The sequence below is a fragment of the Lactuca saligna genome, chromosome 4, assembly GCF_052625555.1.
Source record: "Lactuca saligna cultivar CGN05327 chromosome 4, ASM5262555v1, whole genome shotgun sequence".
Lineage (NCBI taxonomy): Eukaryota > Viridiplantae > Streptophyta > Magnoliopsida > Asterales > Asteraceae > Lactuca > Lactuca saligna.
Genome location: NC_136420.1, coordinates 31,947,826 through 31,973,839, shown reverse-complemented (window position 1 = coordinate 31,973,839; position 26,014 = coordinate 31,947,826). Strand labels below are relative to the sequence as shown.

The 26,014-nt window shown below is 34.4% G+C and overlaps 1 protein-coding gene and 2 long non-coding RNA genes across 9 annotated transcripts; 2 read left to right on the top strand and 1 right to left on the bottom strand.

Moving 5' to 3' along the window:
- Positions 1-12,991: 12,991 nt before the first annotated feature.
- LOC145041510 (uncharacterized) lies at positions 12,992-16,094 on the bottom strand. Its single transcript, XR_013680257.1, has 3 exons — positions 15,671-16,094; positions 15,303-15,463; positions 12,992-15,042 (listed from the first exon to the last, which is right to left on the bottom strand). It is a non-coding gene; the product is annotated as an uncharacterized LOC145041510 (long non-coding RNA).
- LOC145041509 (trans-resveratrol di-O-methyltransferase-like) lies at positions 13,281-14,684 on the top strand. Its single transcript, XM_078989620.1, has 2 exons — positions 13,281-14,084; positions 14,278-14,684. Exons 1-2 carry the CDS (start codon positions 13,284-13,286, stop codon positions 14,578-14,580), a joined length of 1,104 nt encoding a protein of 367 aa, XP_078845746.1. The 5' UTR covers positions 13,281-13,283; the 3' UTR covers positions 14,581-14,684.
- A 3,022-nt stretch (positions 16,095-19,116) lies between the features above and the next one.
- On the top strand, positions 19,117-24,501 carry LOC145041508 (uncharacterized). Of its 7 annotated transcripts, none has more exons than XR_013680252.1 (8): positions 19,117-19,210; positions 19,284-20,120; positions 20,252-20,316; positions 20,634-20,760; positions 20,836-21,188; positions 21,298-21,430; positions 21,553-22,320; positions 24,473-24,501. It is a non-coding gene; the product is annotated as an uncharacterized LOC145041508 (long non-coding RNA). The 7 variants fall into 7 exon arrangements; XR_013680253.1 differs by having other exon boundaries at positions 20,634-21,188; positions 21,553-21,638; positions 22,266-22,320; XR_013680255.1 differs by having other exon boundaries at positions 20,634-21,188; positions 21,553-21,665; positions 22,266-22,320.
- The last annotated feature ends 1,513 nt before the right edge of the window (positions 24,502-26,014 follow it).

Below are 26,014 nucleotides of genomic sequence, written 5' to 3'. Positions count from 1 at the left end.
TATAAAAAGTTAAGATCATGGATTTTGAAAACCCAGTAGCTAATCAGTCGTTTGCAACACATACAATCGAAGATATATATGCAAATGTTTCTTTGGAATCAATATTTGAATGCATGTGATGAAGATGAACTATTACCCTTCAATATTTGAAGTCGTTTCTTTGGAATCAATATTAATTTTGTGGGTTATCAAAGTTACCAGTACCAACATGCTGTTAAAAAAGCTATTAATTTTTTTTTTCATATTGACTTACTCAGTTCTCTGTTTTAGGTTGAATTTGATTCAATAACATCGGACACCTATAAAAAGTTAAGATCATGGATTTTGAAAACCCAGTAGCTAATCAGTCGTTTGCAACACATACAATCGAAGATATATATGCAAATGTTTCTTTGGAATCAATATTTGAATGCATGTGATGAAGATGAAGCTAAGGATCTAAGTATTATGGGGAATGTTTTCAGTACACCTAAGGATGCATATACATTTTATAACCAATATGCCTTTCTACATGGATTCGGTATTCGTGTTCATTGGAGCTTTAAAAATAAAACCATAAATGAGCCTTATCGAAAGAGCTATGTGTGTAATAAACAAGGCTTTAAAAGTTTGAAGGGTAATAGTTTATGTGGAGTTGCTAAGAAACGTCGTAGAAATCTGGGTTAGTGTTGTAAGCGGCTTGGCTATTTTAGAGAAATTTTCTATGAATCTGCGGTAATAGCCAGCAAGTCCTACGAATTGACGCAATTTTGTTGGTGTCTTTGGTGTGTTCCAATTCCTAATTGCCTCAACTTTGGATGGGTCAACATGAATTCCTTCATTGCTAACTACATGACCTAAAAATTGTACTTCTCTAATCCAAAACTCGCATTTGGAGAATTTAGTGTACAGCTTTTCTTTTCTTAGTAGCTCCAAGATTAATTGCAGGTGTTGACCATGTTCTTCCTTGGTTTGTGAATATATCAATATATCATCGATAAATATGATCACAAATTTATCCAAGTATGGTTTGCAAACGCGATTCATGAGATCCATGAATACTGTTGGGGCATTGGTCAACCCAAAAGACATAACTAAGAACTCATAATGACCATAATGAGTTGTAAATGTTGTTTTTGGAATGTCGTCTTCTTGTACCCTAAGTTGATGGTATCATGATCTAAGATCTATATTTGATTAGTAGCTAGATCCTTACAGTTGATCGAATAGATCATCAATTCTTGGAAGCGAATAACGATTCTTGATTTTTAGCTTGTTCAACTCCCAATAATCAATACACATTCGAAAGGATCCGTCCTTCTTCTTGACAAACAAGATTGGTGCTCCCCAAGGTGAAAAACTTGGTTGGATAAAGCCTTTGTCAAGAAGTTCTTGTAGTTAGCTAAACAATTCTTGCATTTCAGATGGAGCCAACCGATAAGGAGATTTCACCACTAGTACTGCTATTGGAATTAAGTCAATTCGAAACTCGACTTGTCAGAAGGGAGGTATTCCAGGTAGATCTTCAGGAAACACATCAGGGAAATCACATACTTGAGGTATGTCCTTGATTTATTTTGTCTTTCTCTTCCTATCTACAATGTGGGCTAAGAATGCGCTACATTTCTTATGTAGATATTTCTGGGTCTTTGTATAATAGATGACTTTGAGGTTCTTCCCAGATTTATCACCATAGATAATTAGGGCCTCGTCGTTTGGTAAGGGTAGTCGTATGGCTTTCTCATGACATAAAATTTCGGTGTGGTGAGAAGATAACCAATCCATGCCAATTATGACATCAAAACTACCGATAGGCATTGGCATGAGGTTGACAAGAAAAAGGTAGTTATTATGAGTTAACAGACAATTTTCTAGGATTTCATGTGTTTTCTCAAATTGTCCGTTAGCGATTTCTACTTTGTAGATTTCTTTTAATTTGCTAGACTTATGACTTAACAATTTTCTAAAGGTCGGAGTTATAAAACTTCGATCTGCTCTAGAGTCAAAGAGTATGGTAGCATATAAATTATCTATGAGAAACGTACCAGATACGACCGAAGGGTCCTGGATAGCCTCTCCGCTTCCGATCACAAACGCCCTGCCATGTCCTATGCCTCCTTGACTCCTTAGCTTTGGACATTCTTTCTTGATATATCCAACTTCCCCACACTCATAGCATTTTCTTCCTTCACCACGGCCTGTCCCATTATTGGTTTGTTGAGTGACTGTTTCAGGTGTTCTGCTCCTGCAGTAACTAGCGGTATGCCCCTTTTTCTTGCACTTCATGTAGACAAAACAATCACCTGGATGATAACGGTTGTACGGATTGCACCATGAAGGTTTTGGTTGTGTAGGTACTGCTGTTATGGCTGCATAATTGGTTGCCACTTCTTGTCTTTTCTCAAATGATTGTTTGGGATTCTTCTTATTAAACTTGCGCTTGTTTGTTCTAGATTTGGGTGACTCATCCTTTGAGATTACTTTTGTTCCTTGGATCTCTGTGACGGTTAGCTGATGAGCTATCCTCTTGGTGTTGTCATAAGTCGTAGGCTTTGATGCGATCACCATGCCATTGATTTGCGATGCTAAACCCCAGATATATCGCTCAATCTTCTTATATTCAGGAGTTACAAGTGTTGGACACATTACTGCAAGGTCATTAAATCTAGCAGTATAAGCTTTTATCTCTGAACCCTTCATGGTTAGGGTCCACAATTCTTGGTCCAGCTTATGTATTTCCTCCCTAGGACAATACTCCTCTACTAGCATTATTTTTAGCTCTTCTCATTTCATGGAATTTGCATAATCAATCCCCATTGTATTCACATGGCTATTCCACCATGTTAGTGTTGCATCAACGAAAGTACATGCTGCAAATCGTACTTTACAACTGTCTAGTCAAAAGCTTATTTGAAAGACGGACTCTGTCTTTTCTATCCACCTCGTCAAATTAACTACCCCTTCATTTCCATGAAATCTTTTTGGCTTGTAATTCATAAAATCATTATAGGTACATGTTCTAGTAGTCCCTTCATGGCCTTCATTTCTAACTCCATCTCTTGTGACATTAGATAGAGCCACAACAATTCTTTGAGATATGATTTCTTCAAGTTGTACTATACTTATTGAGGGGTTTATTTCTGGTGGTGGTTGCGGTTGTTATTGTTGTGGTGTTGATGGTCGGTTAGGGGTTATCCGATTACTCCTTCTAGGCATTTTGTTTTAGTTCCTATTAAGAATTTTATGAGTTCTGTTAGTAAGTCAATACATGAATACTTAAATACTTCAATTATTCTTCAAAGTGTAAAACATAATGGATAACACAATGATTATTGTAATATATGCTTCATATTATTATTGTTGGTTACATCAATTTATTTAGGTTTATAGGAGAAAAGTTTCTATAAACATTACAAAATTTGCAAGGTTTTCTACATCCTTGCTATAAACTTTTACTCTTCTTGCCTTAACTAGTCTGATTTTCTATATTTACACAACCACTAACTTTATCTTATCTACCAGAAACCCAAGTGATGACCTAGCACATCAGTAACATTAACCACTTTCTCCTCAAGTGCTTGAGTTCTTTGTTCAATTCCTCCTGTGCGCTCCTCGTTTCTCATGGTTTTATTGTATAGCTCTAACTCTGCAATCCTTGCATCATGAGTAATCATATCGTTATAAGCAAAATTTATATGATGATGGACATCCATCACCGATTCCTGATCTCGTGTCCTTTGTCCTTCTAGCCTTCGCACTCTTCCAGAGAGATGAGTAGCCCTCCCTTCGACAATTTCCATCTTATCTTCAATTTTCACACTTTTCTCAAACAATTGCGATAAGGCGTTCACTTCAGAAGAATGTGGGGGATGTGGTCGAGATGATTGACTAGTCTCATACATCTTAGCAACTCTTTCTTCTACCACCCACCTATCGACGGTTTGGGCTATCCGTGCAGGTTCATCTTGAACTCTATGACTTCCTGAAGATGTCGCTTTCTGATTCTACTTAATCTTTGTCCATATTGGTATGGATTTACGTGCCGTATGTTTCATCTTTGCTCCTCCTGGAGCTTGACGATAAAGAGTGTTCATTGGTGGTAAATATGATGCTACTGATTCTATCTCCTCCATTGGTTCGCTCTCTTTCATTGGTTCACTCTCTTCCCATTCATTGGAAGGTAGAGGTGCTCCATCGTCAGAAGGTATTGGATGAAAGGTGGTTGGATTTATAGGGTAGTAAGGATCGCCTACCATCCTGGGAAATGAAACTTTCTCTTCTTCATCTGTATCCTCGATGATTATCCATTCTCGTGAATGTTCCATGTCAAATTCCTATACATTTTGGATCATCAAGAGTTTTTTAATCTATACAATATTTATCCTAAATTAAATATTCCATATGATCTTATCATAATAAAATGTAGTTGCGCACCTACACCTAGTTGTGATAGGCTCTATGCACATATAAACTTTAGTTGGAATATTTGATCTAAATCCTTGAGATCAAAAACATTCTGGGTATTAAGGTGTATTTTCTTCGCGGGTCTGAGTCTTTATATAAGACTCTATATTCTTATTATATTCATGCTTTAGTTATTGTTTAGTAGAATAATTAATAATACTTTTTATCGTAGGCTAAGAGATATATCTAAACCTAATAGAGTAAGCCCTAAACTATAGACGTGCTTTCCTAAGAAAATACTAGTTCACTATAGTTAATAGATCTGATACCAATCTGTCACAACCCGGCCGTCGGCGGAAACACCGGGTAGTGTAACGTCATTTTTAGTATCATAGTTATATAACATACATTGAACAATACTTAAAGAAAGTACATACCTTTATTAATGTTTGAAAGTTACATTATTGTTTTCCTAGTATTTATTACATAAAATCCAACTATGACATACTTCTTAATGAACAGAAAGATAATAGTAAAACTTCTTCTGCTCGAATACATACTAGCTTTTCAAGTTCCTGAAAACACATGCATTTTAAAATACGTCAACATAAAGTTAGTGAGTTCACAGGTTTTGACTTCATAAAATAATACATTTTTACACATTCAAAATTATAGTTTTGAAAGTATCATTTTGACTCTCCAACATTAGGTATAATGGTATACTTATCAATTAAGTGTTATACCTAAACATTTCTTAATCTTAAGGTATAAGTAGGGGAAAACTTATACTTGACATTAATACTTGTATACGACAAGGTATAATGTTTCTAACAATTTGCTACCATGAGCCTGTAACCGCTGCTATGACATAATGCCTCTGATAGAGCAATACACTCATGATTTACCATGAGAACAAATACACTCATGATTTAACATGAGAAACTACACCGTACGCTTCATCGACACCGAAATAATAACAAATAAAAGGATAGTTCATCACTTATTTTGGTTGACTGTAGCTAGCAGTCACAAGTGGGGTGGTCAGCACGTATACTAAGTATACACGACTTCCTCGATCACACGGGATTAACGGTTACAGTTCAGAGGATTTCCGCTAAGATCCCCAATCTTAGTTGATGAATACAATTACTCAGGTCGACTTTGACGGCTTCCTATAGCTTTAACAACAAAAGCATCTTCATGTCTAAAACCCTAAGTTACTAGACTATGCTTTTAAACATTACTCCTAACTTCATATAATGTTTCTATTTTTATCTTGACATAAAACTATCAATAACAATACCAAGTTTTATCTTGCCTTAAAACTAACAATAACAACATATAACATATCCAGTTTTATCTTGACATAAAACTATTAATAGCAACATACTATATAACTTAACATTTATAACTTTTGAATATTACTTCGGTATTATATCACACAAAACATATATATAGAATCCTAAGTATAACTCAAGATCTACATTAGTAAATTAACATCCTGATAAGTTAATAATAGTTGTATGTATTCAAAATGTTATATTTAGAACAATCATATCTCGATTATCATAACTATATACTATCATATAGACATAATAATAACATATATACAATAACTAGCATGTGTTTTCCCCTGAAATATTAGAAAGTGGGGTCGTGAAACTCACCCTAGTAGCGTGATTTTATGTTATCTAAGCAAAACGGTCAACATGCGAGATCGTCGGGGCTCGGGATGCAAGATGGCCTCAGCAAAGGAGAGAAATGGAAGAAGTTTTGGTGTAAGAATGGCTGAAGTCGGACCTGCTATTTATAGTAGGAATTTAGGACTCTCACGTGGTGAGTGTCCTAAGGCTCACGTCGTAAGTCTTGCATGATCACCCCATAGACTTGCCATTTGCGTCTCTAGCTTCGGAAGGTGACCATGTGACTCCTCACGTCGTGAAAAACACCTTGTTCACGTCGTGAGTTTGGATCCTATCCTCTCGCAGCCTCATCACACCTTCTAGATTCTGAAATGTGGCAAAATGACTCCTCACTTCGTGAGTGTCATAAAACTCACGTCGTGAATTTAGTCAGCTTAGGGTTTATGAAAGCTAAATCTTCGGAAGGCCATAACTTTTGCATACGAACTCTGTTTTTGACGTTCTTTATATGTACGCGTAGGTATTTATGAGTACTACAACTCTCTTTTAGACTTAAATAGCTAATTATAAGTCTATTTTAAATTTCTCTTATTATATAGATTTATAGTGTTATGTTATCATAACTTCTTCATGCGAAGTCAGATTCAGATGTTCTCTATATTTTTGGAATCGTATGGACGTATACTTTGAGTTGTATCATAAAGAAAGTTCATATTTGTATTAGAATTTATCATGAACTACATAACATTCTTACCACATTACTAGATTAACATAATCACATTACATGATTGGAAAAATCACATGTGATTGTCTATTGACCTATTTTGACTAGTGTTACACCTAGCCTGGTTTAAGACCAAGGACAACCAACTCTACTAAAAGGCTGAATTCCAAAATAGTCACCCACAGCCCAATTATGGCCCAATTTCCCAAATTGGGCCTAATTCCCCTTCATGGGACTTTAACTAAGTGAACCTAAAATGAAAACATCAGCTCAAAATGAACATGATGGCCTAACAAAGCCCTATACACCTAAAGTCCAAACTTGACCCAAAGCCTAGGTGCCCAAACATCTGAAGCCCATCTGTTGAGTACGCTCGTAAACTTAATGTACACGTCCTAGGGAAAGGAAGTGTACGCCCATTGTACTCATCAGTTGGCCATCCTCAACAAATAATGTAACAACTCAATTTTTCAAACAAAAATTTCATTTTTAAATTTCTCAAAACATATTTCATAGCATCAACCCATGCCAAAATGTAATTGTTAAATACAAAATATCATGAAACAAAGTCAAGTATCACAGAATCCACATAAACCCTAATCATCAAGTTGGTGTGTACAATCATGTCAGTGCCTTCCTGCGATCCAATGGTGTACCTGAAACACATTTAATCAACATTGTAAGCACAAAGCTTAGTAAGTTCCCTAAAATACCATATACACAAATAATTAGCCTCTAGTGGCTAAACCTCGATAAGGACCCTCCGGTCATGAGTCTCAGGGAAGACCCTCCGGTCTCACGTCTCAGTATGGACCCTCTGGTCATATCTTAATAGATACACAGAATAATATAATAACATAATTCACAAAGACAGAATACATAATAACACATAAACAGATATGACCATCCGGACAGTAATACAATCAAGACCATTTGGTCTATAACATGAATATGACCCTGCGGTCACACAAAAGTTACCATGCAGGTAAGTCTAGTGAGAAGACTCACCTCTCGCTGGAAAGCAATCAATCTTGCACCCGAACTTCCGGTCTAGACTCCGCTTAGTTGTGTCACATTTAACTCTAACTAATAATTAATACTAATAATCTCAAAATTCTAGACCGAGTCTCTCTACAAAATCTCAAGAGGGTAAAAGGACCATTTTGCCCCTCATTGGCCAAAGGTCTAAAATTGACCAAAAGCTCAAAAGTCAATGAAAGTCAACACCTGGTGAGTATGCTGGGCATACAACACTCTGTGTTCGACATACAACCAACGATGCATGTAGTAGGGGGTCTCAGGGCTACGCTAGGCGTAGCTGGGAGTACGCACGGCGTACACCTCAGATTTCCAATCCTCACTTCACTTGGTCTTAATATGCTAAGACAAATGCTATAACTACGGATCTGAGCTGAATAAGGCCTAGAACTTCATAAAGCTGTGGACTTTAAGCCTTAGCATGGCTGAACAAGTCCCAAACTTACAAACTCTAACCTTCTCAACACAAAAGTCCATATAACTCATGCATGGAGAGGTTTAGAGGATCAAGTTCCTATTTTTATGAATCTAGACAACTAAATACACTTAAAAGGACATGAGATATGCTCTGGAGTTCACCAAACTCACAAAGCTCCAAACATGGGACATAAAACCCTAAAAATGGACCCAAAACATAAACTAACACAACTATGAGCAAGTTTCGAACTTGATACCTCTGGAAGATGCACCAACAAGAGTAGAGTTCAGATCCAAAGTGCTACAAGCACAAGCTATCCTTCCTTCAAGGCTCCTTCTTCAACAAAAGCTTCACAAGAACACTCAAATGAGCCACCAACACTTACACAAGCCAGGAATACGAAATTAGGGTTTGAGGGAGGTTAGAGGCCGGAAATGGTGGCTGGAAATAAGGCCATCATGTTCCTTAAAAAGGTCACAAAAGGGAATTAGGATTTTACTCTACGCCTAGTACGCCCAACATACCCTTTGGTACGCCTACCATACTAGGTGGCCTCCATTCTCAAGCAAAGTGCATGAGTACGCTGTACGTAAACATGCGTATGCCCCGCGTACTCAATTGCCACCTTTTCTCAATAAGGACTAGTCATGACAAATACATAAAAGATTAAGGTCAGAGAACTATACCTCTTTTGGGGATGTTACAAATAAGCGCTTAGTCCATTCTGCTCCTAATCCATAATCTCATATCTTGTCCCAAAAGAAGATTTATCACGTAAAGTTGGCCACTTAAAGGGGCTTCAACAAGGGTTGTGCACGCATGGCTTAATGGGGCTCTAGAGCTCAAAAGAGCTTAACCAAGGGTCTTAACACATGCATGAGTCCATAAACACCATAAAGTTTGCATCTCTATGCTTAAGGAACCCTTAAAAGGTTAAGATCTAAAAGCTTAAACTCCAAAAACGACATTAGATCACAAGGACTAACCAAAAGGGACCAAAATAACCATAAACAAACCTAAAAGAAGATCTATTCAATGAGTTACCAAGTTTTGGACTTTATACCTCAAAAGCCACAAAATGAAGAAGCTAAAGTTGGATCTCTAAGCTTTCTCCAAAGGATGAGTATTCAATCTTCTCCTTCCCCTTTCAATATGCACAAAACACACCAAAAATGCTTTACAAGAGCTCAAAAGCACCACACAAAGGCTAAGGGACGAAATTAGGGTTAGAAGATATGGAGGTTGGTCTAAAATGTCCAAAAGGTGGGTTAATGATGCTTAAATAGGGCACAAACCCTAAAAAATAGGGTTTGTCCTTAGCCAGCTTACACACAGTGTAACCCACGTAAACCCAACATAAGTGGTTGATGCCGACGTTCAAATTTCAGCTAGTACGCTAAGTGTACTCATATAGTATTCCTCGTATACTTGCCAAAAGGACCAAATTGTCAACTTTTAAAATTAAGATTAAATGTGAGACTTACCCACTTCAAGTGTTACAGAAAGGTAGGATCAGATTAGGCGACTGATACCATAATTGTGAAACTCTCCATGCCCAAAACAGTGGAGAGGATATCAATTAAATATGTAAAAGATTTACACATACACTCCTAGAGAAATAGGGAAATGTAGTGACAAAATACAATATATATATATATATATATATATATATATATATATATATATATATATCACTGTTGTAAAAATCTCTACTAGGTCCCGATTAATCTTCGATTAATCCCTAGGCGCTACTCTATCAATTAAAGGGCACCTAGCGATTAATCCCTGTATACATAATGAGTGAAACATTACAAAACGATGAAATTTCAACATTTTGAAGAAGTTTTATCACAATGGAAACTATTTGAGGCATGATTAGTGTTGTATTAATCATATTAACTTATTTTGTTATCATATTAGTGGTATTTACGAACTTTGATATGATATTAGTAATATTTAATTTTATAAATTTCAACAAATTAGCAATTATTGGTACCCGATTAATCCCTCGATTAATCTTCGCCTAGCCGATTAATCCCTTGACCCGAGTCCACCGACTAGCTAACGTCGAGCGTTTTTTGCAACCTTGATATATATATATATATATATATATATATATATATATATATATATATATATATATATATATATATATATATATATATAATTTAGAAAAGTCTAATATATACTTCACAATTGTTCATAGAACATTCCGTCCAATCGGGTATTTATTTTGCTATTTGCTAATTGTTTACCAATAAGGGGCCAATTAAAGTCTTAGGATGAAGATAGTCTATGCGTTCCATCTAAACAAACTCATCCAACCCACATGACATATAGGAACCACATTATCATTTTTTTCTATTTTCATTTTCAACCTTTTCAAGCTATAACAAATGGGAATCCATTTATATCTACCCATATATTTTGGTACAAGTTATGATCTAAAAGCATATAACCAAAAAATGACATGATCCAAATTCAAAGTGATTTGATCAAAATGTATGTTATGATCCAAAAATATTATGATGTTTCATCTATTAGGATTCGAAAAGTTTATAATTGTTAAACATAAAAATCCCAACCAATCTTCAATTTAAAAATCTAAAAAAGTAACAAAAAATTCAAAAAATAAAAGACAAAAAAACTTAAGATACCTACTAAAAACATTAAAAAGTCATAAAGATAAAGAAAAATTAAAACAATGAAAAAAAATAAAAAAGCCAAACAAAATTAAATAATTAAAAGAATTTTAAAAAACAGAAAAAAAAATCCAAAAACGAAGAAAACCCCACTTAAATGAAATTTTATGAACGTTTTTACGTAGATGATTTATGATTATATCCTTGAGTCTATTACGTTCTACGGGATGTGCGTCGCACGTGATTAGGGCTGTAAACGAACCAAACGAACACGAACAAGGTGTTGTTCATGTTCGTTCGTTTAAGTTAGCCGAACAACAAACGAACGAGATTTTCTTGTTCATGTTCGTTCATTTAACAAATTACTTTGTTCATGTTCGTTAATTTATGTTCGTGAACATGTTAAACGAACATAAACGAACAAAGATAAAAAAAAACACACACACACACACACAATTGAACATATATGAACATAAACGAACATACAATATAACAATATAATAAAAAATAATTGAATATAGATGAATATAAATAAACTTAAACGAACGTAAATGAACATCATAAACGAACGTTCACGAACATAAATGAATGAACGAGACCATTGTTCATGTTCGTTTATTTATTAAATAAACGAACATAAACGAACTTCCCGCCGAACAGTTCACGAACGGTTCGCCAAACGTTCAGTTCGTTTACAGCCCTGCACGTGATTGCTCCATGTCCAAGGATATGACGTTTGTCGTTCTTGTCGTTAATGAAATGGGTATAAAACAATGTCCCAATTGATAAGAAATGTTTACATTTTTATAATTTTTATACTTTTTTATGATAAAAGAAAGATAAAATAATAAGTAAAAAAATAGAATCGAACCACCATACGGACATTATATATTGCATATGACTCTACAATAAAATTTGTCCTTAACCTAAATCTGATAAAGAAAAAATAGGATCGATCAGACACCGACCGGTAAATGATCAATTTACCACTCTACCTTTGGCCGGAATTAAAAAAAATACATTGATAGCTCCATTGTTTTATATATTTATTTTATGTTACATTTTTTTTCTTAATTTGTCTGAGAGGGATGATCAACTCCGCAAATATCGATCGAAACTTGAACCCTTGTATAGGTATGCAATTTAATTAAATAATCGCAAGGTTGCTTTTTTAATTTGTTCTTGATTAAACAATCTCAAAGTTGTTTTTTTATTTGATCAAATAAAATAACAAAAAAATCTATATGTTTTTGTTCTTTAAATATTATTAATTGACATCTAATGTGAAAAAACAGTTGAATTGGAATTCACATAAAAAAAAAAAAAAATCAGAAATACCTTTTTCTTATATTACTCTCATTTTGAAATTTGACAACTTAACGTTATAAATTAACTGTCATTTACCGCATTTATGTTTATTTGATTGTTCTAATAAGATTTTCGAGGCAATTGTTGGTGTTGTAGTACATTTATTCGATTGATGATTACAAGGTACTGTCTGTGTAGATATCATATCAGAAAATGATACTGTTTTAGATCTCTCTTAAATATAAAATATACCATGTGATATTACTTTTAAATAAAAGTAATAAAAAAATGCTTTAAATAATTGTGTGATGGATATTTTTTTTTTTTGGATAGGGAACTTCTTGTTAGGGGTGTGCGCGGTGCGGTTTGGTGCGGTTTCGAGTCAAAACCGCAAACCGCACCGCATATGCGGTTTGAATATTTTAGAAACCGCAAACCGCACCACAGATGTTCAAAACCGCATGATGCGGTGCGGTTTGATGCGGGCGGTTTATGCGGTTTAGTTGCGGTTTGTGCGGTTTGATGAGTTGTTAAACATTAAATCTATCAAAAAACCAAAAACCTAGCCAGGTTAAAAAAAAATGATTGCTTTCATTTTATAAAAACAAATACAATTTTCGAGTTAAATCGTTTTTAATAAATTGTGACTCATGTTACTATAGTTTTGTAAGTATCATTGTTATTGTTTTATATTGCCGTTATAATTGATATATTCTTGTAAACTATGAGATCTTAATCTAATAGTGATTTAATGTTACGTTATAGATATTTGGTTATTCTAAGAAATATATTTACATACATCATTTCTAAATCGTGATTTGAAGTTACAACAAAATAAAGAAAAAAAAGTATATATATATATATCATGCGGTGCGGTGCGGTTTGAACCGCAGTTTTATAAATACAAACCGCAAACCACACCGCATAGTGCGGTTTGATAAAATGATGAACCGCAAACCGCACCGAGAAATTCTAAACCGCATTATGCGGTGCGGTTTGGTGCGGTGCGGGCGGTTTGTGCGGTTTGTGCGGTTTTTTGCACAGCCCTACTTCTTGTGATGGATATTTTTCCTATATATACGAATGCTTATAACATTAAATAGTTTCAAATTGTCTATCACATAAACATGGTAAGAAACGAGATGTCCCTGCAAAACGATGAACAATCTACAAACTTGCTTCATTCTCAAGCTCACATATGGAACCATATCTTCAGCTTTATCAATTCCATGTCTCTCAAATGTGCTATTCAGCTACAAATACCAGATATCATCAATCGCCATGGTGCACCAATGTTGCTCTCCGAGCTAGTTGAAGCCCTCTCCATCAACAAGGAGAGAGCTCATTTTGTCTATAGACTTATGCGCATCCTTGTTCACTCTGGTTTCTTTATCAAACAAAGTATATGCACAACAGGAGACCATAAGGAGGAGGAAAGAGAAGGCTATTTGCTAGCTCCTGCTTCTCGCTTCCTTCTGAAGGATGAGCCATTAAGCATTAGACCCTTTTTGCTAGCCATGTTGGATCCAATACTGATGGATCCATGGCAACACCTGAGCAAATGGTTCCAGAACGATGACGTCAGCCCTTTTCACACAGCCCACGGAAGGAATTTTTGGGATTGTGCAGGCCAAGATCCGAATCTTAACCAGTTCTTCAATGAAGCAATGGGCAGTGATGCAAGGCTTGTGACAAGTCTGGTTCTAAAACACTCTAGAGATGTTTTTGAAAGCTTGAATTCAATTGTTGATGTTGGGGGTGGTACTGGAACCGTTGCCAAAGCCATTGCGGAAGCTTTTCCTTATATAACTTGCATCTCTTTTGATCTTCCTCATGTTGTTGATGGTTTGGTAGGAAGTAAGAACTTGAGTTTTCTTGGTGGAGACATGTTTGAATCCATTCCCAAAGCTGATGCAGTTTTGGTCGAGGTATTCTTTATTGTAGTATTATTTTTTTCATTTAATTTTCTATCTCAAAATTATTCCGTTTCATCTTTGGACATAAGTTTTTAATCTTTTTGAAAGACCAAATATAGTTGGTTGAAGGATGTACCGATAATTTCATTACAAGCTAGACCGAAGGTGTATGTACAATAATTGTTTTTGCGCTTTGATAAAATAGTGGATATTACATGATTGGAGTGATGAAGAATGCGTAAAGATATTGATTCAATGCAAAGAGGCAATCCCCAACAAGGAAAATGGAGGAAAAGTAATCATCATAGACATGGTGTTGAAGAACGGTGAAGGGGACAAGGAATTACTCGAGACTCAGCTTTTCTTTGATATGCTTATGATGACCTTGGTGACAGGAAGAAAGAGGAGTGAAAAAGAATGGGCAAAGCTTTTTGTGGACGCTGGCTTTAGCGATTACAAGATAACTCCAATTTTGGGGTTAAGATCTCTCATTGAAGTTTATCCCTAGGACCCTAGCTAGTTAAGTTGCATTGCTTTCAATACATCGTAAGTACGGATGAAGCAAGTAAAATATGAAACTTATTTGTATGTTTCTGTGGTTTCTTTTTGTCAGTGTTTTCCATTTTTAATCTATTTTATCTCATTCTTTTATATATATATATATATATATATATATATATATATATATATATATATATATATATATTAAAGGGGAGCACTTCTTAGAAATAGTATCTAACCAAGTTACTAACTAGGGTACTGTTCATCGGGTTCGCTCCTCGACCATGGTAACGAATATCGGTCCTTCGATTTCTTTGTTCTTATCCAACCTTTTCTTCTCCCATCAAAATTGTCTAGAAGCCCTAAAACCACCCCCACCCCACCGATCGATTTTGCTCCTCTCGGATAACGTTGTCATCTTGATTTAATAACATGGACCTCTTCACTCAAATTTGTATGTAACTTGATCCTGCAATTGGAAACAACCATAATAAGTCTAAGACATACACATACAAATCAGATGACATATACATAAACACATACATATCTGATTAGACACACACACTCAAATATTACTTTTGAGCAGCAAAAAGCATATATGATTCAATCTGATCATGTTTAGTTCAACCAAAACCAGGTAATATTCTAGATTACGACTGCATTTTCTCTTTAAAATTGGAAGCATCCTTGAATTCTGAAATAAACGTGCAAAAATGAGCCACTTTTTACCTTTCCATTAGGTACTTAACTTTGTGATGTGCAGTTAAATTCCTTCTGCAAATGCAAGAAATAGCAACTTATTATCATTGGGGTTTTTTTTTGTTTATAGAATCCCACAACATTGATGACATGAGGCATAAACTATCTCCAGCAAAGAGTGAACCAATCACCTGTGGGAAATTAAGAAAGTGAATATCATATCCTCAAAAATCATCCCTAACTCCAAATCAGCCACTATTACGCCCAAAATTTCAATTATCAAAAATTGAAAATCCAAAGCTCAAGAGAAACCCTTAAAATAATGGCAAAATCAATGCAGTCTGATAATAATTGGAACAAAAACTAAAGAAAATATGAAAAAGAATTGTATTTTTCACCTGAAAATCGATCTTTGAGAGCTGCAATGGTGGTCGACTTGCTTCACCTGCATATCGATGTTTGACCTGCAAATCGAGCTTGATGCTTCGCCTGCAAATCGATGTTACATCGGCAAATCGATCTTGGTGGTGGAAATGGTGGTCCGGAGAGAGAGAGAGAGAGAGAGAGAGAGAGAGAGAGAGTGGAGAAGAAATCGGGCTTCACCTGTAATGAAAATCTGTTAGAAAAATCTAGGGTTTTATGTGGGAGAAGAAATCGAACAAAGAGGGTTCGACGGAGGATGCGACGGAGCGGAGAAGGGGACGACCGCCGGAGAAGTAATGAACGCGAGGGTTTTTTTGGGGAGCGTTCACAAAAGACAGATAAGGGAGGAAGAAGGAAACAGAATCGATCGTTTCTTTTTAGAAAAAAAAAACCTAATGTGGAATATGTAATGGCAAGCGACAAAAACGAAATAAAAAAAAATGGGCAGGAGATTCGAACTCGGGGACAAAGCATGCAACGTTCAAGATAATACCATCCGGCCGGGCATGCCACATCCGTTTACTAAGGATCGATATATGTATTAATACAATACCGAATTCCTTTCATTTCCTTTATTATTATTATTATTATTATTATTATTATTATTCAAGTCTTGATTTTTTTTTTTTGGATAAATTTTCTTACATATTTAAGACACGAACATTTAACTTTCTAAAAAGGTTCAACTTTCTAAAATTGGATTTTTGATGCTTTTTTTAATATAGCAACATAGTCCAAATAAAAAAATTTCGGGCTGACCTGTCAGCTCGATCCCAGCCAGGGGCTCTGCCCCTTGGACCCCGCCAGGGGCGCTGCCCCCGGACCCCCGTTCGTTTAGGGGCTTCTCCCCTAAATAACAATGTACTTTGAATCCTGAAAAACTTGAACAAGTGTGCACTCCTACACCATCCTAACTTGTTCACTATTCAACAAGATCACTTTTGGTTAACAATTTTAATCATATTAAACTTAAATAATATTGATGATATAAAATCACCAACAAACCTCCCCCATTTAAGTGTAATCCTGATTAAACTTAAAACAAAACATAAACAACAAACTGATGCATAAATGATAACGATGAGGATGATGATTATGATGATAACGATGACTATTCATAGTGTGATGGTGATGGTGATGATGATGGTGGTGTGATGGTGATGGTGGTGGTGAGGATGGTGGTGGTGGTGATGATGATGGTGGTGTGATGGTGGTGGTGGTGATGGTAGTGATGGTGACGGTGATGGTGATGGTGATGGTAGTGATGGTGGTGTGATGGTGATGGTGGTGATGATGATGGTGGTGGTGATGATGATGGTGGTGGTAGTGATGGTAGTGATGGTGACGGTGATTATGATGGTGATGGTGATGGTGGTGGTGGTAGTGATGGTGATGGTGGTGATGGTAATGGTGGTGGTGGTGTGATGAAGGTGGTGGTGATGGTGATGGTGGTGGTGGTGGTAGTGGTGATGGTGATGGTGATGGTGATGATGATGGTGGTATGATGGTGGTGGTGGTGATGGTAGTGATGATGGTGATGATGATGGTGATGGTGGTAATGATGATGATGATGATGATGTTGATGGTGATGATGATGGTGATGATGGTGTGATGGTGATGGTGGTGATGATGATGATGATGATGTACGTATACGTGTTTGTGAGATATATGTGTACGTATTCATAAGCATTATAGTGTTAAACCATTAAACAAGCAATGGATCCCGTATGTCCACACGACTTTATAAATGATATTAATAGATATAAATTAGTGGAAATATAGATAATCATGTATAATAGAGGTGTGAAAAAAACGGAGCGAAAAAAACGACGTTTTGTGCCCGAAAAATCGAAAATAAGAAAAATCCGTAGCTAATCCGTAGCTAATTAGCTACGGATTTCTAACGGAAAGCTTATTCTGTAGCTAATCCGTAGGTAATTAGCTATGGATTAGCTACGGATTTTTCTTATTTTCGATTTTTTGGGCACAAAACGTCGTTTTTTTCGCTCCGTTTTTTTCACACCTCTATTATACATGATTATCTATATTTCCACCAATTTATAACTATTAATATCATTTATAAAGTTGTGTGCACATACGGGATCCATTGCTCGTTTAATGGTTTAACACTATAATGCTTATGAATACGTACACATACATCTCACAAACACGTATACATACACATATACACGTACACATATACCACAACTTATTCATGTATATAAATACGATATACAAACATAATCCATCACAAGTTGGTGAAAAGTATAGGCATTACAATGTTAAACTGTGAAACGAATACTTGATCCCGAAGGGCACATGACTTTATGAACGATATTAATAGCTACAAGTTGGTGAAAATATAGATAATCATGTATAGTAGAGGTGTGAAAAAAACGACGTTTGGTGCCCAAAAAATCGAAAAAAAAAAATTGTAGCTAATCCGTAGCTAATTAGCTACGGATTAGCTACAGTTTTTTCTTATTTTTGATTTTTCGGGCACCAAACTTCATTTTTTTCGCTCCATTTTTCACACCTCTATTATATATGATTATCTATATTTTCACCAATTTATAGCTATTAATATCATTTATAAAGTCGTGTGCACATAAGGGATCCATTGCTCGTTTAATGGTTTAACACTATAATGCTTGTGAATACGTACACATACATTTCGCAAACACATATACATACACGTATACACGTACATATATACCACAACTCATTCATGTATATAAATATATACATATACAAACATAATCCATCACAAGTTGGTGAAAAGTATATGCATTACAATGTTAAACTGTGAAACGAGTACTTGATACCGAAGGGGCACACGACTTTATGAACGATATTAATAGCTACAAGTTGGTGAAAATAAAGATAATTATGTATAGTAGAGAAACAAAAAAAAATGAAGCGAAAAAAGCAACGTTTGGTGCCCGAAAAATTGAAAATAAGAAAAATCCGTAGCTACTTAGCTACCGATTAGCTACGGAATTCTAACGGAAAGCATACTCCGTAGCTAATCCGTAGATAATTAGTATCCGTAGGTATTCCGTAGCCATTCCGTAGCTAATTAACTACGGAATAGCTACAGATTTTGCATTTGTAGCTATTCCGTAGCTATTATGTAGCTAGTTAGCTACGGAATAGCTACGAACCCGCATCCGTAGCTATTACGTAGCTATTCTGTAGCTATTCATTTACTAAACTAGGGCATCATATTCTGTAGCTGATCCGTAGCAATTCCGTAGCTAATTAGCTACGGAAATTTTCCGTAGCTATTTTCTGTAGGAAAACACCATGTTTTCTAGCAGTGGGACAATGAGGTGTGTAATGTGTTTGCATTGTATCTGTTTACTTTGCGTTTGTGACTTTGTTCATGTTTTAAGTTTTAACTCCATCTTGTATTCAGTCAGGTTCAAGACTGTTTGGATTTATAGGTGCTGGTGCTACTTTTGGTCAACTTTTTGGTTCATTGTTTGCTACAGCAATGGCCTGGGTGGGACCCTGTAAGATTAATCATTAGTCATTAATCATTAATCTATCTCTTATACAAGTTCTTTATGCCTTTTTTGTTATCAGATCTATTGCTATTTGCTGCTCTTTTGATGGAATTTGTTCCACAGACATCTAAAAGGATCAATAAGGATGTATCTGTATCTTCTGAAGAAATGGTTTCTCTCATGTTCTTATTTATTTGTCATTCTGTTCTTATGGAAAAATCATGTATATATTAAAGGGAGCACTTCTTAGGAATATTATCTAACCAAGGTACTAACTAGGGTATTCGGGTTCGCTTCTCGACCATGGGAAGGAATATCGGTCCTTCAATTTCTTTGTTCTTATCCAACCTTTTCTTCTCCCATCAAAATTGTCTAGAAGCCCTAAAACCACCCCACCCCACCGATCGATTTTGCTCCTCTCGGATAACGTTCATCGCCACAGCCATCCAATCCACCGCCTCATCTTATTCTTCCTCAACCCTCTGTGAGTGTGTCCTCTTCACCACCGATGATGCTTCCGGTTCAAGCCTTATAAGGTCATTCGTTGCTTTGTTGTTGTTCAATTGTCCATCGCTTTCGCCACAGTGTCACCACCATCGATGAACGGCCACCCCATCCACCGCCTCATCTTATTCTTCCTCAACCCTCTGTGAGTGTGTCCTCTTCACCACCGACGATGCTACCGGTTCAAGCCTTATAAGGTCATTCGTTGCTTTGTTGCTGTTCAATTGTCCACCGCTTTCGCCACAGTGTCACCACCATCGACGAACGGCCACCCCTACTACCCTAAACTATGCCGACCAACACTATCGCCCCTCTCCTCCTCCACTTTGTCGTATTACCTGTTAAGATCGAGACCCCCACCGGAGCACCATAGAAGCGGCTCACCACCACCGCAATAGTCTGTGTCGCCTTGGTAAGTTCCGCTTCTAATTATCTGAAATCGAATTAGAGTAGTAATTTTCTCCAAAATCTATAGGAAATGGTTTCGTTTCTTGATTTTCTAAGTTATTTTAAATAAATTTCACTTTGGAATTCCATTTTCAGGGATGCGGTAAGGTCGGTACCCCCATCACCACTGTCACATTTGGTGCCCTTCAGGTTACATTTCAGTAAGCTTCTCATGACGTTCTTTATCTGGCTTCTCTTCATTTTTCTGTAATTCCTTCGTATTTTTGGGGGATTTCGGTTACAAATATGTGGGTAATTTTGGAATTTTGTATGGGGTTTCTACTTCGTCATTATCACTGTGAAGACATGTTGTTTGGGGGATTTTGGGTTAATTTTGTGTATATTCATAGTTTCTACTATGATTCATTTGAGTTGCTTTAATTGGTTGACTTTGAGAGTAAAACCTGGTGCATCCTACCCCCATGTAGCTAACAAATATATATAATCATGGGGTTGTTTTTTTTTTTTTTTTTTTCAGAATGACTTTTGGAAGTCTTCTTCAACTATTTTGGGGGAGATCTATTGTGATGATTGGGGTTAGGGGAAATCCGAAGCTACGAGACAGGGAGGACCTCCGCCAACAATTTCAATTTCATATAAAATTGGTATTTATGTTTTTCTTCGACCTGCTAAAAACATCCAAAAGATAACAAATACATATACTCAAGAATGGTCTATAGATATCTTTTGTTTAAGGTTTCTGGTGGAACCCGTGTTGAAGAGATTAGTTGCAGTTTTCTGCTTCCAGGCTTTGTATGCTCTACCGAATTAAACTGTTACAACACTACTTAAGCTAGGGTTTTCTTTCATCTAAATGTTGGAATTCCTTTGATTTCATTATTGTGCTATTTTGATCTCGCATTTGCTACCTAATGTAAGCATATGAACCCAATTAAACTCCCATCAACTCTTTTCCTTTTTATGGATTCCGAGTTGAATGGTATGAAAATGAGAAAAAGGGCATTATTGTCTTTTTTTTAGCTATTTGCAATTGGGAAACATCATGAAGAAAATGATTACTGAAGACCTAACAGTATGTATAAGCTTTGACTAATTATCTTATAATTTCATTCATAATTTTTGCGTCTTAGCTGATTGGTTACAAATATTGATGTCTAACCTATGAAATTTATAACATTCAGGTTTTTATAGTCCATTTGTCAAAGTGCCTAAGACACCTGAATATTTACGGATAACGTGCGAGATGAGATGACCATTCAAAAGTACAACGTGGGTAGGTGGATTCCGGATTTCTTTCTTTGGGGGTTTATTGTTGTAAGTGTTGAATCAAATTCATCCCAATATACATTATACATATGTTTCCTATACTTTTTTATTAGTAGTATCATTCATTTGTTAAACATGAAGTTAATGATCGATTCTTCGTTGTTTTGCAGTTTAAGTGTTACATGAAGAAAAGAGAAAACTGATAATTGATTTTCTCAATGTGAAGGCCGATATTGTTTATCCAGTCCTCACACGGGTTTGGACCAGTTCAATTCTTTGAGTAGTATAATTATAATTTCTTTTACTTTTCTCCTCTTTTTTTTGAAAAATAAATTTTCAACAATCAAATATTACTGTTAAATTAATATAACATTTATTTCCAGGTGTGGAAAAACTAAGAACAATATATCCCATATAAAATATGTATATCTTTTATATTGGATTGTTTTGATGTCTGATGTATACCATTTTTTTTAATACTAAATCATCAACATCGAAACAAGTTTCAAGTATTTTAAAAGATAAAGAATTTTATAACATGATTCAAATATTACCTTATTTTAGTTTACTTTTTTCAAATGCTTCCCTCTTGATTACGGACATTAGCTTCATAGGTATGTTTTTTTTCTTTTCCTTTTTTAATAATTATTTACTTAGATTGAATAGCGGTATTTAAACAGTAAAATAAAATCATCAATTCCTCAATCATTCATGTAATCTTTGTCAAATCTGTTATAATAAAATAACAAAAAATTAGGAACAAAAGTAATGTTCTGAATCTGATAAGTGATATAAGTAGAAAGAGGTAAAATTTGTTCATTTTTACTTTTTTTTTTTTTTTTTTTTTTTTTTTTTTATAATTATATTTTGTTTCACTAAATAGGATCAAAAGCTTAACTCACATGTGTACCTGCACCAGATGGTGACCTGCAGCTACGGTAATACTTACTTTAATAACGTAAGTTATAATAACGCTTATTCAGTTAGAACATATTATTAGGAGGTGATTCCGTGATTTTTCGAGTAAACGACATTTTGGTTAAATCTAAAAAATACCAGACAAAATAGATAGATAATATACTATATATAGACATCATAAGCATTACAATCTTCACTTAATCTGAATGAACATGTGTAACCCATACAAATGTAGGCAATGTACTTTTTTTGAAGTAATTAGAGGAATGAAATGTTGCATGCCACTTGAATTAATTTGTTACACTTAATGATGTATAATGGAACATATTCATTTAGTTGTGTTGATAATCTTCTTACAATTTCATTTTCCACTTTCGGATCTCCTTTCGTTTAGTCGATAGTTCCGACTCAAATCATATGCTCTTGATCGTATCTGTTTAGCTCGATCCCTGCAACGCGGGGCTCCCCATCTAGTTAATATTAAAGTGGATTAATGTCATAAAAGGGTAACTAAACAATTCACAATTATATATATATATATATATATATATATATATATATATATATATATATATATATATATATATATATATATATATATATATATATATATATAGGAGTAGGATCAATTGAGAACATCAAAAAGGTTGAGAACGCGAGAACAGATCTGAACCATTTAAATCCTAAAATCAAAGGTTCATATTAATGTGTCATTTATGTAAATTACAAGAAATGTGGAACCAAATTGTAATTATTATATTTACAATTAAGGGTCTCAAGGGTAGTAATGGAATTTCCATTTTGATTGTTCCATAAAATCAGCTTAACTGATTCGGTCATGGCATCATTCTTTCTCCGTCTCTTTAATTAAATTAGGGTTTTAACCAAATGAAGACGGAAATACGCTTCCATCCCTACCACATAGCATATCGGTTGTTATACATCCTCTGTCGAAGGAAGATAAATGAAATTGACGAGGAAGGGTAGTTATGTCTCGCCTCCAGCAAGAAGGTAAGCCCGCTTCAATCGACACTTTCAATCGCTGCTACCTGGTCTTCAATCATCACTGCAAATCGCTGCCTCCTGATCTTCTGTCACCACCTTCGATTGTCGCCTTCTGATCTTCAATCGATACTGGAGCCACCATTAACCTACAGTTTTACTAGTTATTTCAATTTTTTGAGCCGCCTTCTGATCTTCAATCGATACCGGAGCCTCCTATTCCACCGCCTCTCTCCCTGTTTTCTTCTTCTTTACGCCTCCATCATGGATTGGGTTATAATATTTAGTGACTTTTTGATGCTCTTGTTAGATTCTCAATTTGAGTGGTTCGATTAATGCAGAAACGAGTTCCCTTTTTCATATTATGGTGCTCCCTTATGTTTATGAATATAATTTCCAGACAACTGACTTGCTGCTTGTCGGGCCCTAGGTAATTTTTTATATTGCACTATCTACAATAACCTAATCAGTTTTAACTTAGAACCAGGTTCTAGCCATTCTTTGAAATAATATCAGGTGATATAGAAATGATTGTTGTGCATAGTAAGTGTTTGATGAAATGCCTAACTATGATTTTCTTTGAATTTGCATGATTTTGAAGTATTCCATTTTATGATTAATCATTTTCTTGTTTTAAGTGCTTATGGTTTTGTTTAACCGTTCTAAGCATTGCTTCTGCAAGTGAGTTATTTTTTTGTTTTCCCTTCACTTCTTCTCAGTTGTTTCCCGATTGGAATAATGATTTAATGGGAGTAAACAATTTTAGAACCAAAAGTAATTTATACTATGATATTAATTTATGATTAGAAGTGTATTCATTTTTTTGTTAATGATATATATATATATATATATATATATATATATATATATATATATATATATATATATATATATATATATATATATATATATATATATATATATAATTACAAGTATAGGAACTCATATGTATTTTATTTTTTGTTCATGTCTCATATTAATTTATGATTAGAATTGTATCATATGTGATATATTCATGTATGAATATAATTTCAATTATAGGAATTCATATGTATTTTTTATCTTTTTCATGTCTCTTCATTTATAATTTGACATCATATGTGTTTTTCTAAATCCTTTTCATTTAATTGATTGTTAATTGTATTGATTTCTTTATTTGACAATGTGTAGAGGAAATCGAGATGCATCTACAAACGGGATGTTGGAGTGCTAATATACAACCAAACAGTACAAAGTAGAAAAGATATCGCCTTATTCATTTATGATTATATAGTAATAGTTAATTATTTTTATTCGAACTTTTGTTTATGTTGTGTTCATATGTGATTATAGAAAAATAGATATGTATTATATTGTAATTTTTTGTGTTACTATTATATATATATATATATATATATATATATATATATATATATATATATATATATCCAATATGTTTTTATTTATTTATGATTATAGTTGTATTGTAATTTTTCTCTATAAATTGCGTTACATTCGTTTATTATTACAACTTAATTCATCTATTCATTTACGATTACAGCGGATTCATATATGATTACAAATATGTTTTATTTTTGTAAGATTATACATATTCAGTTGAAATGATAAATTCATCAATTTTTTTGATATACTGGTAAAAAAAAATGTTTTTTAATCATAGTAAAAAAGTTTTTTTTTATAATAATCTATTTGATTAAAAATAGATTAAATTCATTTATAATATTTAGGTAAAAAATTAATTAACTAGACCACATCCCATGATTGTAGAAAATCATTAATTATCCATATTTAATTACATTGTAAAATTCCTTTTACGCCCTTATGGAATGATTGGTCTACAATTGTTCTCGCGTTCTCAACCTTTTAGGTGTTCTCATTTCATCGTCTCCCTATATAATCTAGCATTGGTGGAAAGAATATGTGGAAATAATTTAATGGGGTAATTGGCTCTTAGACATGAAAAAAAACCCCTATAAAATAGCATATAGATATGACGATCAAGCGGCTGAAAACAATTGCTAACTGATAAGCATATCAATCACAGGGCCGATCTAAAGCTTTTACATGCCCTGGCAAAAAATGTTAATTTGTATGGATTTTTCTAGATTATAAATATATATATAACAAAAATGCAACATGTTTTTATACAAAGTGTATCCAATATCCATACATAATAAACTTTTAAAATTCACCTAAAACAAAGGATAAAACATGTTTAATCTCATCAATAAATAAATATATTAATAAACTATAATTAGACAGAGAAGAATAAAACCTTTAGATAGATGATGCAAACATTGAAAACAAAATTCTTTAATTACAAATAAGCTGAAAATAAAAATTCAACATAATCCTATAAATCCTATCATAGAATAACCAAACGTTTTTTTTTTTTTTTTTTTTTTTTGCACAAATTGGTTTCCTTTTTAAAATGCTCAGAATTGTTAGAAATTTTGGTGTAGAAATTTATGTTAGAAATTTGGTTGTAGAAAGGCTTGGAAATTCTGAGAATTGTGATTATCACTTTCAAATCGAAGTATTTGGTGGTACTCCCAAATCTTCAATTGGATAAGACTCTGAGAGACAAGAATCGAGAATGTTTGATGATATTTTCGTATGTACCAGAAAATGAGACCAAAACCAACTTTAACAACTTTGTCTGAAAACTGTCATATGACAGTTTTAAACTGTCATAAAACCATAAAAACTATC

Bases quoted from the DNA above. Each gene is read 5' to 3' on its own strand.
- LOC145041509 (XM_078989620.1), top strand. From the start codon at position 13,284: ATGGTAAGAAACGAGATGTCCCTGCAAAACGATGAACAATCTACAAAC. The intron at 14,085-14,277 runs GTATTCTTTATT...TTGATAAAATAG, and splicing joins CTGATGCAGTTTTGGTCGAG to TGGATATTACATGATTGGAG.